Source organism: Macrobrachium rosenbergii, chromosome 13, assembly GCF_040412425.1.
Source record: "Macrobrachium rosenbergii isolate ZJJX-2024 chromosome 13, ASM4041242v1, whole genome shotgun sequence".
NCBI lineage: Eukaryota > Metazoa > Arthropoda > Malacostraca > Decapoda > Palaemonidae > Macrobrachium > Macrobrachium rosenbergii.
Genome location: NC_089753.1, coordinates 20,639,430 through 20,654,806, shown reverse-complemented (window position 1 = coordinate 20,654,806; position 15,377 = coordinate 20,639,430). Strand labels below are relative to the sequence as shown.

General features: G+C 36.5%; 1 protein-coding gene across 4 annotated transcripts in view; it reads right to left on the bottom strand.

Annotated features, from left to right (window-relative positions):
* Nucleotides 1–12,779, bottom strand: part of LOC136844974 (ankyrin repeat domain-containing protein 17-like) — a 78,828-nt gene extending 66,049 nt beyond the window's left edge. For 2 of the 4 annotated variants that reach the window (XM_067114450.1, XM_067114451.1), the window contains exon 1: nt 12,386–12,777. In XM_067114450.1, coding sequence (XP_066970551.1) covers nt 12,386–12,586 — 201 coding nt within the window. In that variant the 5' untranslated portion in view covers nt 12,587–12,777. Of the gene's footprint in view, nt 1–12,385 lie in introns of all 4 variants that reach the window. The other 2 variants (XM_067114449.1, XM_067114448.1) reach the window with 2 other exon arrangements.
* Nucleotides 12,780–15,377: the final 2,598 nt, after the last annotated feature.

Sequence of the window (15,377 nt, the reverse complement as noted above, 5' to 3'; positions counted from 1 at the left end):
ACTTCCTATTTTATCTATGCAATTGCCTATGCTGATCCATAATGCTGTTCTCGCAAAACTACTACTTTTAAAAGTACTGCATCACAATCACTCTTGGCACAGTCTGTGAACGGTGGAACCAGTTTCCAAACATTATTTTAGACAGGAATCGTCAAAGTTTAATTGATGATCTTGTATATTCATTTGTACCATACCAAAGTTTTACAATAATATTGGTACTGGTGTGTAAGTTTTACATATCTTAATTAAGACAGATATCCTGTTACTTTGAGAAATTGACAATCACCTTAGCTTTTCAGACAGTCTACTTTCTGAATGTTTTCCATAATTACAATTCTGAATTATAAATGTCAACTCTTCTAACTAGCTTCCACTCAAGTCAGATCCAATACTAAAATTCATTGCTTGGACACATGGTAAACTTCATTTCAGGAAACAATTTTGTCGACAAAATCTAATTTATTTTTAAAAAGAACCACCATAAAACAAGTACAGGAAGTCCCCAGTTATCAGCGGGGGTTCCGTTCCGGCGGTGTGACAATCAGCAAATATCGCCGATAACCAACAGTCTGGATTTTCGGTGCCTATCGGCTCCTCTCTTAGGTATATATCGATGCTGAAAATCACCAATTTTTGTCGCTAGACAAGTGTTATAAAGCTGGATTGCCGATAACGGGGGACTGCCTGTATCTTAATACAGAAATCAGAATTCTTTAAAAGTAGAAGACTGCATTTTAAGTTTTAGTTTAAATCTGCAGGCCAATTCACTCTTTTTCACAAGGTTCCATGTAGTCTACTCTTATGCTGTGGTTTTCATAATGCAGTATTCCCCTGTGTTTATGCGCGTTGTTGTATAACTGTATGATTTTGTATTCTGATGTGCATATGCCGTAAAAGAGTTAGCATAAGGTTGCAGTGATTAAACGCTGTGTGGTTTGAGAGGACGACGTATGCGTGGTGCTGAGAGAGACAGGGAGCCGTTGTTCGTTGTATAGGGACGCAATTTGTTTAGTCAGTATTCAAAACTTGCTGGAGTAATGCATTCCTATCACCTTCTCGTATGACTCCATTAATGTACAAGGTGTTATGGGACTCGATCAAAACACTGTTGGGTGGAAAATTCCATTACGAAAGTTGCCTAACGTCATTCAGGAATTTTCTATGAAACGATGTTTTCCAATCTTATTATAATAACTAGAGATTCTCTTGTTCTGAAACTATGTAATGATAAATATTATTGTTAACTGTAACTCCACTTCCTCTCTAATTATCATTTTAAAGAGTTTTTAAAATAAAAACCTCATCTGGGACCTGTCCATGCACTCGTATAGGCTATGCCCTACCGTCTAAGATGCCCTTACGAAGGGGCCTGGTAGTCTGAGACCAGAAACCGCGTTGAAGGGGGATGCGTTTCCCCCTCTCTCTCTCGCTCTCGGGACTTCGAATGTCCTGTTGTAATGTAATTGATATTTTGGTAGACGATGGTCACTCACAACCTTTAACTGTTTAATTCCTTAGTAAATGTGTCCGAGTTATCTGAACAGTGCATTTTAATAAGTGTGTGTGTAACGGCGCCTGATTAAAAACACGAAGCAATTGATACCAAGGTATTGTAACATAGTTATTGGTTTTTAGCACACTAAAAATAATGTTTACAGTGATTGTAAGCAAAGATACTTTTTGCCCTTTTTAATATTTCTTCATGTTATATGTTTTATGCTTTATCTTTTGAAGAATTTTTCTTTTATGCATATGTGATGTGTTTGCTATTGCCTTAATTTTTGCTTTACATTTTTTTATATTTAATTTTTTGCAGAGTATATTTCTGTGTCTTTTGTATCCACATTTTTACATGATTGATTTATTTGCCTTATTTTATTTAACATTTGGGAATTAAAATTTTGTTACTAACAATTTAAATTTTATTTGAATAATTTTTTATATTTAATTAATAAATTACTTTCTGATTTACTTTTGACTGATGATTAATTCAGATTTAATCCAATTTTGTTTTTTCAAGTAATAATAAATTTCCCTGAGACTGTTAATGTCATGTAAAATCTTTGAATTTAGAAATAAATTTTTGTATTTAAAATATTATATCAGTTTCATTTTATTAACCCACCAGTAATTTTCATTTGAATTAGAGGTAGAGTGGTAAGTGAGATGCTTTCCTTCAAGTAACTGAAGTGAGCTCAAACCAGGGAAATGAAATAAATAGAAATACTTGAACTTTTATAATGTTAATGGAGTTACGCCCTTAGATTTTACCTCACACCCGTTTAACGAACTTAATCTGCTTTCTTTCATGATTGATAAGTTTTATAAGAGACCACTGTTCCCTTTAGAGAAATCAGTCGTTTTGTATGTGTGAGGAGGGTTCAGGTGTCTGGCTGTTGTGAGGTAACTATCATTGTCGAATAAATGGTAAGTTTGGTAATCAAATACCAAGCACTTAGATACCAGGTTTGATTTGAAGAACAGACACTGGACACTTCGTCACACTACCAATAAACTAACCAACTTCAACGGCTGCTATAGAGGCACACCATTACAATCTGACAGGCTATACTCTCCAATAACAACAGTATATATACTATACTATACGTTATGTGGCAAATTAATCCCAATCACACTGCCTTTGCCTGACATTAACCCCTTGTGGACAGTTAACATACTGTACATACAGTATATGTTTACATATATTGTACTGTAGCTTTGTGGTGGAGTCCAGATAACAAATGCAGTATATGTTCAAGATTTCACACCATACAGTCTGGAAGAATTTTGTGGGAAAAATATTCCATGTGCCATAAATTAGAAAACTGTACTAGTCTGAGTGAGCTGGGAGAGATTTAGTCTTGCTTGAGATGGTAAAGGGGAATGGTGTCCCAATTTCCTATCCAAGGACGAGTCGCAAATATTTTACAATAAATATAAATGCGTCCTCAACTTACGGCGATTCAATCTTCCGGCGCTTTTTCAGTGCCATTAACAGCGTTTTACAATACCATAACTTGATATTGCATCAAGTTACAACGGCGTAAGTGCCGTTTGCAGCGCTAACGGCAAGAATAAGCATCAAGTTAACGGTGCTTATGGCATTGTAACTTGATGCAACATCTAGTTACGGCACTAACAGAGAAAAATCGACTCATGGCGAAAATCAACTTACCGCATGGCGCTGGAATGGATCCCCCTGCCGGAAGTCGAGGACACACTGAACTCAGATTCTATTACTGATTTTAGTTCTTATCTGTTATGATATTGTGTGAGCTGTAATTATAATTTGACAAAAATAATAATATTAGAAAAAACACTTATAACTTGGTAAAATTAGCATATTTTTACCACTGATTTTTGGAAGAAGCCCTACACAGGGTTGGAAATATTCACTTTCAATTTCCCCTGGAAAGCACAGCAATGTTTGAATTTTTTTTTTCTTACACCATCAAACTTTTTTTTTTTAAATGACCATCCTTAAATTTAGCCTGGCATAGGGATGTACTTAATATATTTAGCCCAGATTGTGAGAGTTAACCCTTTAAATATAAATTCACCACAAGAATATCATCCCAAATTACTAGGAATCCCTAAAGTATATCTTAGTTTAACTAGACCACTGAGCTGATTAACAGCTCTCCTAGGGCTGGCCCGAAGGATTAGATTTATTTTTATGTGGCTAAGAACCAATTGGTTACCTAGCAACGGGACCTACAGCTTATTGTGGAATCCGAACCACATTATAGCGAGAAATGAATTTCTATCACCAGAAACAAATGCCTCTTGGTCTTCACTGGCCAGTCGGAGATTCGAACTCGCGACCAACAGAGTGGCAGCTGAGAACGGAACCCGCTCACCCAGCGAGGAACTATACCCTAACTTATCCCACCACATTCCATAGCTATACAAACCACTACAAATTTTAGTGTTCAACACTCACTATACTACTGACAAGAAGTATCATACATGAATCATAACAATTAAAATCGAGTACAGTAATAAATGGTTCACCAATAAAATCACCACTTGTTTATTAGCGTAACACCTTGAGATGTAAATTGAGCTGCTTTAACTCGGTGGCATTTTTTTAAGTCAGTTTTCAACAAAAATGTTTTAACTAATGTCACTTTTAAGTAAATACATATCAATGATGTTCTGGGACATACACCATCCCCAGACAGTCCTACCTATTTCTGTGAACACAGTCTTCAGAATCTATTTTCTAGATGTGTAAACAAATGACGCACAAACAGTCATGGGTCCCCTATATTCCTGGCCAAGCAATAAATGAAACTTGTGAATTAATTCTCAATTCTGAGATATATTGCAAGAGGTCGAGACAGAGAGCTACTGTATATGAGATGTAATATGACTTGTGTAACTACAACTACTCCTTCCAATAACATTTCTCAAATGCTAACAAATCTCAACTTGGGGGCTTCAAAGACTTCTGTAACATTCTACTACACAGACAATCAGATCTGCAACCTGTCTTTTTGAAAACTAAAACAATGCTAAACCATTTTTTGTCACGTTTGTTTAATCACTTCACATAACTCTCCATTGTTTGGCTACCAAGGAATAGCACTCACATGGCCTACTGAGATTTAATACTACACTACTTTACTGTTTACAGCAGTTCAGGGGACTTCAATAATGAACAAACTTGATACTTTCTCTAGAAATGTGTAACAATTCACAAACAAAAATTTTGGAGCATTTTTGTGTACTGCAGTGTCTTCAAAGGATAAATACAATGGACCTGGGGCTTCTTAGTATTTCTAGAAATTTGTACCTTAAAATTGAGTGAGCATGGGATGATGAAATGCTCCACTTATATACAGCATTTTTCAAAAATATTCAAGACTTTTCAAGTCATATGTAAGGATGGCAGTATACCAGCTGTATAACATTAACTTTTGTGAAAAGTACTATTCAAATACTCTGACGTTCCATGAATTCATGTTACTCTAATTACTCATCAATTTCCAAATGTTAATTTTTTTAGCAGGCCAATTTCATAAATATACAGCTCCAATTCTGAGTTGGAGGTTCATATTCAAAAGAACTTTCTCACTGGATTCTGTTTTCTCTAATTGCATATATATACTGTATGCCCATACCAAATGACAAAATGGGTACAGTATTTTGATTTTCACAGATGTGTTAAATTTATCCATTAATTATAAAATTCCCTGAACACTCTAACATCTTAAACCTGGCATTCCGTGGTCCGGGAACCCACGTGATTCAGCTCGGTTGTGAATCAGCTGCCATTAGTTTGAGTGGCCACGAGGGCAGCGCCACCTATTGTTTACAACTTCCCAACAGCAAAAATTATACTATATCTCTTGTTTTTTATAGTTTTTATGAAAATAATTGTTAGTAATGAAAATGTATGAAGTCAAATATGTTTTCGATATTAAATTTCAGTGCATAAATATATTTTTTTAAAGCTTCCACTTGAGAAGACTCTATCATGTCAAAATGTTTAATCAAACAATATAGACATTTAGCAACGCATGAATTCCTTAATCTTAGAGTGCGTGAAAGACCTCATTTCTTTTATGCGCCTGTATATTTACCCATTCGATATGCCACCCAAGAGAGCAGATGATGATAAGAGGTAAGAAGCGCAAGCATAAAACTTTATCCATGCTAGAAAATGTTTCTATCCCTCCCCTCCCATTAGAGAATGCTTAGTGTTCATTTTCCTCTATAAATGGTGTGCTTTGTTTACTTTTTGATGGCGAATGCAACGATGATTGCTGAAACTCGCTATTTTTGACATTTCATTACCCTCTACAATCAAAATAACGACGAAGAAACTAATAGCGATCACTACGAAGATGGTAAATTTAAGAGATGGAAGCCACCAACAATATTCTGCAGATTCTGAGAATAATTATGTAGTTGAGCTATGGTTGGGCTGACTCAGGAATGTAGGCTAAATGTGTTAAAGTAAACATTTTAAAGAAAATTATACACTATGAAGTTATAAAGTGATAAAGTGAAAATATACGAGTAATAAAATGATGAAGTGTGTCAGAATTTAACCTAGTACTGTAGTAGGCTAACTTGGAACTAGGCTATTTGTATATTAGCTTGCAAGACTGTTTACATAGGGGCATCATTTTTTATGGGTGTATTCTACATTCTGGGATTTTCTGTGGTCCAGCAGTAGCCTGGTCCCAAGGTTCCCGGATTTAAGAGGCTGGACTGTAATATCAAGCTCACCGCACACAGAATTAGTAAACTTTTAAGTTGGTTTCGGAATACTGGAATCCTGCTTTGATCTGTTTCTGCTGTGTATCACCAGGGGAGCTCTTTGCCCATCAATTCACTTATACAAAATTACTTGAACATTTTTGCATTTCACTCGTCCTGGAATGGCTGTCTGTACCGAGCTCGGTGCCATATACTGGACATGCCCTTGGATTCAAGCTACTGCAATACAATATCTACTATGTACAAGTGGTTTGAACCAATACACTGTAAAAGAACATTCTGGAATACAACTACTTGTATCAAACTGCTTTGTGGCAAAAGCAACGAAAGCACACAATTGCAGCTCAACCTCTTAACACATAAACCAGCTTTCCCAACTAAAATGTTTAGTATCGTACATACCAAGCCTAGTACCTGCCAAATAGGGATTCAAGCAGTGAACCAAAGGATTTGTGTTTGTGGTAAACCTAATTCAATCTACACAGTGGTAGAGTTGAACAACTGAAAGGAAACCTTTTTGTGTCACAACTCGAGTGGTAGGGTATGGCATTATCTGAAGTCATCATATGGTGCTGATAAATATATATATATATATCTGATATTAATCCAACATCTTAAAAACTGTACATTAAGATTTTCTCAAATAACTAGTCAGAACCACCAACTCAAAAACAGATTTCAGTCAATAGTAATGTTACAAAACTTACCAAAAGGTGGTAATCAAAATAAAATGGCCTATTCAAACAACATACAATCATGCTGGCCAGCCCTATGAGTTAGTCTATACATAAATTCTTCATTCACTGGACTAACGTGCTGGCAAAATGTCTAGCAACTATTGCTACAATCCACCCTTCATCTCCGAAATGCATAATTCCCAAACCATATATCAGATGTTAAGCACACACACTATGACACTGCTATCCTTTACCTAACAGTAAAATGCTTTCCTTATTGGATGTTAAAAAGTAAGAACTATGTACCAGATCTTTAATGATAATGTTTTCCGTTAGTTTTCAAGTTGGTCGGGAGGAATCACAGCTTCTCTCCTATTTCATGTGTTCTATTTAATAACTAAAATGCAGACAGAGAGCTACTGTATATTCAACAGACCACCCTGTTCTGTAAATGAAACTAAAACACTACATGTTGAAAGACTAAGGCAGTGATACCACTTATTATAAATGTTGAGTATTAGTCAGTGATACCACTTATTATAATTGCTGAATAATGTTTACCCTTCCTCAAATATTGGTATCAGTTTGAATCCTGTCTGAAAAAATGCTGAACTCCTCTACATAACACTGTAAGAAGAGTAACCATCACATTACTAAATCTTACATCACCTAAAAATAGATAGGTGTCACAAGGTTTCTTTGTTCAAAATCATTTTACTGTGTTAATCTACTGCAGTGTTTGATTAAAAAAGTAAAAGACTGTAATGAACCTTTTCAATAATGGCTGACCGAAATCTGCAAAGGCACATGAGATAATGGTGCTATACTGTACCCACCTACTATGACAATAATTAGTATGAATACCTCACATATACAGTAAATGTCTACAGCAAGCTATCACCTAAAAATAAGGATTTCTTACCAAAGTTCTGATTAACCACAGCTGGTCAAACTTCAAAACTGACCAAATTATCACTTTTCTTTCAATTAACTAAAATTACACATTCTTCAGTAGTAAAAATTTACAAGCTATCCTGCTAGGAAGAAATACAAGCTTTGTCTTTGAATGATATTCAATACAAGCTTTGAACACGTAGCCTAATCAACCATGTAGATTCTCCCCTACATGTTTCTGTACTCCTTAGTAAGTGGTCAATAAGGTGTAGGAAATAATGTAACTAATACCTTTACAAAGTTCTTAATATGGCATCAGTGCAATGCTTCCATTACATATAAAGACCTATTAGTCCCTGAAGTAACTCCTCTGCAACATCAGCCCAAAACTTGAACAGCCACCCTATTGCTAATATGTATAAACTTGCTTGTTCACATTACTCTACCCTTGCCACTTGAACAAAATTATAAACAGTCCCCATGGGATATAGGTCTCCAATGTCCTTATATCTGTTGTGGGCTTCAACTGCCCAAATCAAAATAAACTAACAACTCGATATCACCATAGTAGGTTATCTGTCAACGTTTCCCCACAAGGTTATACATGAATTCTCTCCACTATCTTCTGTTCTATGCTCTTTCTATAAGACATGAATTCTCCCCACTGTAGTCTGTCCTGTGCTCTATCAAAAATTTTTTTTTTTTTTTTTTTTTTTTTTTATAAATAAGGACCAATTAATTTCAATCTTTGATGAAATTTTCCAAGGGTTATTTCCATCTTCCTTTCATATTTTTATCAAATACATGCAGCTGGTCTAGTAATTATTGATGCTCATTCTAACCATCCCACTCAAGTGTTGCCTTTAGCCAAACATGACCAACATATGTCAAGCTACTGAATGCTAAGAAAACAATTCCCAATAAAAAATACACACTACTATTAGCATGATGATGCACCTTTTGTATGGTGGAAGACACTAATTTATCCAAAACTGATGATTTAAGAAGTGACAACAAAGGCACAAAACTGAAGATTTCACATATTCAAACTTGGCATGCAGATAAGCAGTAGTAGGAAGCAATGTTTGTAATGACTGTCCTCTTCTAATCAGCTTTCATTGGCAGTTCACTAAACCAAGGTGCTCAAAGTTGGAGAAAAGAAAAAAAATTTACATCAAAGTGAAAATGTTAATGCTATAGTTTCCACAAAGCAAGGATAATATGCTCTGTATTTCATCCTGCAGCCCAAAAGGTTATCGCCTACTGAACAACAACTTTCAATTCTCTTTATACTTAAACACATCTAATGCTAAGGCCAAAATAATGAACCTACATAAGCTAGTAGGTAATCTATACAAACACTGAAGTCTATGAAGTATCTACGAGCTGTCAAAACGATTACTTTTGTCCCAGGGATAAAACACATACTGATTGTATGAGAGGGGGAAACTGACAGGTTATCTCTTAAATCACAGTGCATGCTTCAAAAAATTTGTCTTAAGTCCCAACCATATAGTACTGTATATTAGTGCTACGAATGCTGTATCCTCCACCACACAGAAAAAGAAATGCAGTTATTCACGACAGTTATACATATGCAGTTATTCCATGTCTTGCCTTTTATGACTACGTACCACTTGATCATTTCACTGTTTACCGGTTTCATCCAGCAAATATAAAGTACGTAAACATTTTTTTTTTCTTTTGCTACCTCAATTTATTCTACTAGTGCCACTAGGCATGAAGCGATCTGCTTTTCCAACAGGGATTAAAAAATAATGCTACCTTAGTTTATTCTACAGCTGCCATTTGGCAAGAAACAGTCTGCTTTTCCAACAAGGATTAAAATGATAATCATATTAGCAGCAATTAGTTTTGTCAAGACCAATCACCATAAATCCCCAGCAGATTAAAGCAGATATCTGCGACTGTACTATTACAGCCACACAGCTCTTTAAAGGCTAAACTTGCCACGGATGTTTCACCGATTGCTGTAATGGTCAACATATTCTTAAAACTGCAAATTGGCTGGTAAGCATTCCCTTTACTATTCATAAAATTGTGAGCATTTTGTAATGAGACACTACAGATACTGTAACATACCTACTAACACTGGAATGAAGAGTGACAGCAGGCAAAAATAAAGTGTGCGCACCTAATACCAAAAGTACCAAAAGAACTAAATATTTGAAAAGCCTTATACATACGCAAAAAATTACAATTAACCATTCCAAATAGCAGATAACTAACAAGTACAACAAGGTCAAACAGTCGAAGTATTTTCTCTTATCAACTGAGAGCAAACATTGGATGGTTAATCTTCAAATAGGTTATCAGATACCATAATATTAATTCTGAACATTTAGTTTATTGATGATCATCCACAGCCTGATATTCTACTTGTTCTATGTAGCCTGATATTCTACTTGTTCTATGTAGCCTGCTATTCTACTTGTTCTATGTAGCCTGCTATTCTACTTGTTCTATGTAGCCTGATATTCTACTTGTTCTATGTAGCCTGATATTCTACTTGTTCTATGTAGCCTGATATTCTACTTGTTCATAGGTGGCTCGATACTCTATTTGTTCATCTGCAGCTTGATAACTATACAACAAAAAAACCAGAGCATACTCATGAACAGAAAACAGATTCTCATTTAGCTGCCTTCCCCCTGGCCCAAAAATATCAATCGTACATAAAAATTTGCCCTATCAAACAGTCATTCAACATCAATGTCAACTCAGAAGTTGAAAAAATATTCCTACTTCAATGTCAACTCATAAGTTGAAAAAATATGCCTATGTAAATTTTGGCCCAAAGCTGTAAAAACTGTGACCCCTCCAATGACTGGTGGGGAAATCTGAATCTAACATTCTAGGAACACATCACCTCTGGTCAGTACCTATTCTTTTTGGACTTTCTTTCTTCACTATTTGCAATCTTTTACTTTATGTACATGTGTATCAACAAATACTAAATGTTTTAGCTCTAGGTTATGCAGCATACAACTCTTACGTGCATAGGTATGCATACACATGAAACTTTTACTTCATACAACACCCATGTACAGCCAAGGCACATAAGCTATAGTATATAATTTGGATATAATGTAAAATACACATTTACATACAGTAGTAATGACTGAAGGAATAACAATGAATTAATGGTTTACAGAAAAATGGTGCTAAAGGCCACATATGACACAAAATGACTCATTAATATACAAACCTAAAGCTCCAACATTCAATCTAAATCGGTTAATATATGGCATACATTTTATAAATACAAGCAGCAATTAGAAAGTTGATTTTATATAATATAAAACGTTCCAGCCACACACACAAGATAGTTGTAGGCGAGCAGGATAAACAGTCCTCCTTTGTTCAAGGGGAACTTTTGCAATAAAACATTGGCAAACCCAGGCTGGCCCACTCCTGCACTCTGGGCATACACAAAAATTTATTTACAGATTACAATTAAAGCAATTTAATGAACATCCCATTGTCTCTCATATAAGCTCAGAAAACTGCTTCTTGGTTTTATAAGCAATTGCTGGTAAAATAAAATTTTACCCACTTGGCTAATTCATATTCAACATAGGCAGCTTACAGTTATGCTACCAGATGTACAAGAAATCAAAATATTTATAAAAACTTCCCTTAAACCAGGTTTCCCCATTACATTCATCCCCTTTAATACGGCCAACAGTATAAATAGCAATAAGAAAAGCAAACCGATAATTGCAGAAACAAAAGGATATACAAAATCGGCCAGGCCAGTCGCCAAAACTGGTCCTAAAACCACTCTCTTCAAAACAATATCAGCCTGTCCCTAGACTGCCTAACGTGAAATTAGTAGGCGGCCTGCGGGCAGGCCAAATTATGCCACAATGCAAACGGCCAATTAACTCGGCCTCGGAAAACAACACGAGTGCAAAAACCAACATACGAAAATTTCAGTAAGGGCCAATGGAAAAAATAAGATGGCAAACATACCAATTATGAGTCATCGTGAGCGCCTAGCACACCAAGGAGATGAAAGTCCGGAGACATATTTAATAATCTACCATGCTTTCGGCCAAGCCCCTCGGGGAAGGAAAGAAAGAAAGAAAGAAAAAACGATCATCCATCTTGGGGGGGGGGAAGAAATTCCGAATGGGGCTTAAATACGTGGGTAAATGACGGCCATTACCGTCACAGGGTGGGTTATTTGCCCCGTGGGTCCGAGGAGTGTCTGCCACACACACAAAATCGCAGGAACACATGGAATCGCTTTATAGGTCAAATAAACACACTTCCATTACGACGACTTTAAAAAGAAAAAAAAAAGATGGAGGGATTTTCTACTCTATTTCGGACACGAATGTCACTGGAAACGGTTTCTGACACTGGCCACCACACTGTGGGCCCTGAAATAAGAGCCAGGGGAGCAGAAATATGCGGCGGGTGGGATTTATGGCTGGAAATACGGTGTTCAGTAACTACGCCTAAACCCGTCTACGTAAGAGGCTTTTTCTTTTTTTTCTCAATCTCCGTCAATGCAGGTAGGGGCGAGGGCCTAACGGCCTCTGGAAAAGACCTACCTCCGATTCGTCGCCTTCTTCACTGTCAGAGTCAGCAGATGTGGTAAAGAATTTGTCTTGTAGGTCGGCATACGTGTGGCATTTGAGATGGAGAGGTTGTTCAGTCTTGCCCTCCTCCCCACTGTGGCCACTACTACTACTTCCCTTATTTGAACTCTCTTTCTCCCTGTCTGAGGATTCCGTGAGCACTCCCTGCTGCATCTTTCAATAATAATATGTCCTCCGCTCATCCACTAAACCGCCTTTTACATCGCTGAGGAGGCAAATTGCGGTTAAATTCTAAAGAATAATCACAAATTCAGTCTTAACTCTAGGAGGCACTCGGCCACCGCCATATTAACATGTAGTAACTGCTAGCAGGCCGCCAGCACCTCACTAGTGACCCGGATGATACAGTTCCAATAATATTTCGCGCTCGCACGCGCTCACGGGCCCTCGCGAGCTCACGCCCGCCAATTCAAATGCACACCTTTGTGTTGGGTGGGGGTTTATTCTCTCCCTGCAATCAATTTTTGGGTGTGATGCCCTGTTTATAGGGGGCATTAGCGCACACACCCGTACTTTCATTGTGAGACTGACACACACACACACACACACACACATATATATATATATATATATATATATATATATATATATATATATATATATATATATATATATATATATATATACATATATAATATAATATATAGTTTGTCAGTCTCACAACGAAATAAAATAAAGGACAGATACATCGTATGGGCTTCCAGTGAAGTCAGTTTCTTGATGACCTCAGATAAGTCGGATTTAAGAAAAGAGGATTAACGGAGGCTCGATAGAAAACAGACCACGGCAGATTTTTTTTTTTAATTTAGCCCTTTTGTACGGTTAATTAACGGCGTGTCATTTTTATTTCATTTTGAGGGTGACTATTTCAATTAGACAAAAGGACAAGATTCAGTTAAGCCTTTAATTCCTTGCGTGGGTATATAAATATTCTATTGTCATTAAGTCTAGTGATTTTTGCTTTTATATATATATATATATATATATATATATATATATATATATATATATATTATATTAACATTCAGATAAGATTTATGTTTTGCCACCAATTTTTCACTTGTCGTTGTTATATTTACAAACATTATGCTACATTTAATCCATGCCTGGAGCACATAACTTATATAGTTCTCCCTGGGTGTAAGTTATCCCCAAGGTATAGTGATTATCAGTTATTTGCAGCTCGATATTTGAATTCTGTCATTAAATAAAAAAACATATGTATACACATATACACACACACACACACACACACACACACACACACACACACACACACACACACATATATATATATATATATATATATATATATATATATATACATATTAATGTACCTCAAGAGGAGTGCAAACAAACCTCTTCTCCTGTTGGATGACTAGAAATTAAAACATGCTTGTCCATCTGCATGGTATTTCATGGGTGTTTTGGCACTTCTCGAGACAAAAGTGAAAGGACAGCTTGAGCAGTGATCCTTGGGTATTTGATAGCTAGGAAGGGGTAGCAACTGCGGTATCAGGAACATGGGCACAAGATGAAAGCGTATAAATACATTCGTAAGAATAAGCACGACAGCAGAAAAAGTTGTAATAGCGATTGTATCTAGGTTCAGGAATGGAAAAGAATGAGAGTGAAAGGAAATGTTTTTGGGAGACTAAGCCTGTGCCTTACTGGGTTAGGAGAATACGAAAGGCTGGTTGTGCTAGGTGATTTAAATGTAAAGGTAGGTGAAACAGAAAGGGATGACATTGTTGGTTGGTATGGAGTACCTGGAGTAAATGAAAATGGACAGTTTTTTGAAAATGTGTTTGGAGATGAGCTAAAGTATACTAGAAATGAGAAACTATTGAGGAAATAGTTTGCTAGGTTTAATGTCGGCACAGAGCAAATTGATTGATGTAAATAAGGAAATAAATATATTAAGAAGAGTATGATGAGAAGGAAGTAAAAACAGCATATAATTAAAGATGGGATGAAATATGGACCCAGTTTAATAGCATGGAAGAATAAGATATCCCACAGGGAATTCAATGTAGGGGCATAGCATTACTTGTGGGATACGAAAATGAGGCATGAATAAAGTGTGGAATGGTTGATGTTTGCCGATGATACAGTGCTAATGGGAGATAGCAAAGAGAAACTGCAGAAAACAGTGAACACGCCTCTATGTTACATGCAATCACTTCCCGGATATTAAGGACCCTCTTTCCAATACCTGTTTCAGACCATCTATCCAGCACTGTTGTATGTCTTCCTTTTCTCCTCCTTCAAAACATCTCCAGTTATGCACTGTAAACCCGCCAACTATCCTCCAATCTTTCCAGTTGACCAAACTATCTCAAAATACTCTGATCAAATTATTTCACGTACTTCTAAATATTTTTGCCACTCCTCTATATCCCTACATTTTTCCCCTTTCACTCCCTGTGATCAATAAACTGCGAAAATGAATTCGGCTAAACAGTTTCACTTATTTTCTTCTTTTTGCTACATTCAATACCCACATTTCACTTCCACAAGGGAGAGTCGACTCAACGATGCCCTCATGCATTTCCACCTTGGCTTTCATAGGGTATAGTTTTTCTCTAACACACTTTTCACTGAAAGCAATTGCTTTTGTGGCATCAACGAGTTTTTTTGCCGGAATCTTCATATCGTCGGAGTTTTTTCTGATTCTCAGGCGCCAATCTTCGGTGAAGCGCACACAAACTTCTTTGTTCCATTTATCGTTTTCTGTCACGACAGCCGTTCCTCCAATCTGTGGCATTGTCAAGTCACTACTGGTTTACGATTTGGATTTACAGTCATTTTGTCTCTACGTGCGGCTGGAAAAGTAGGCCTGAGCTGTGATTGGTCCAGGGATTAAAGGGATGAACCACTTTTAGGGTCGAAAGGTTTGGGCATAGCATAGAAAATATGAAATGGATATTCTGCGGCTACAAAA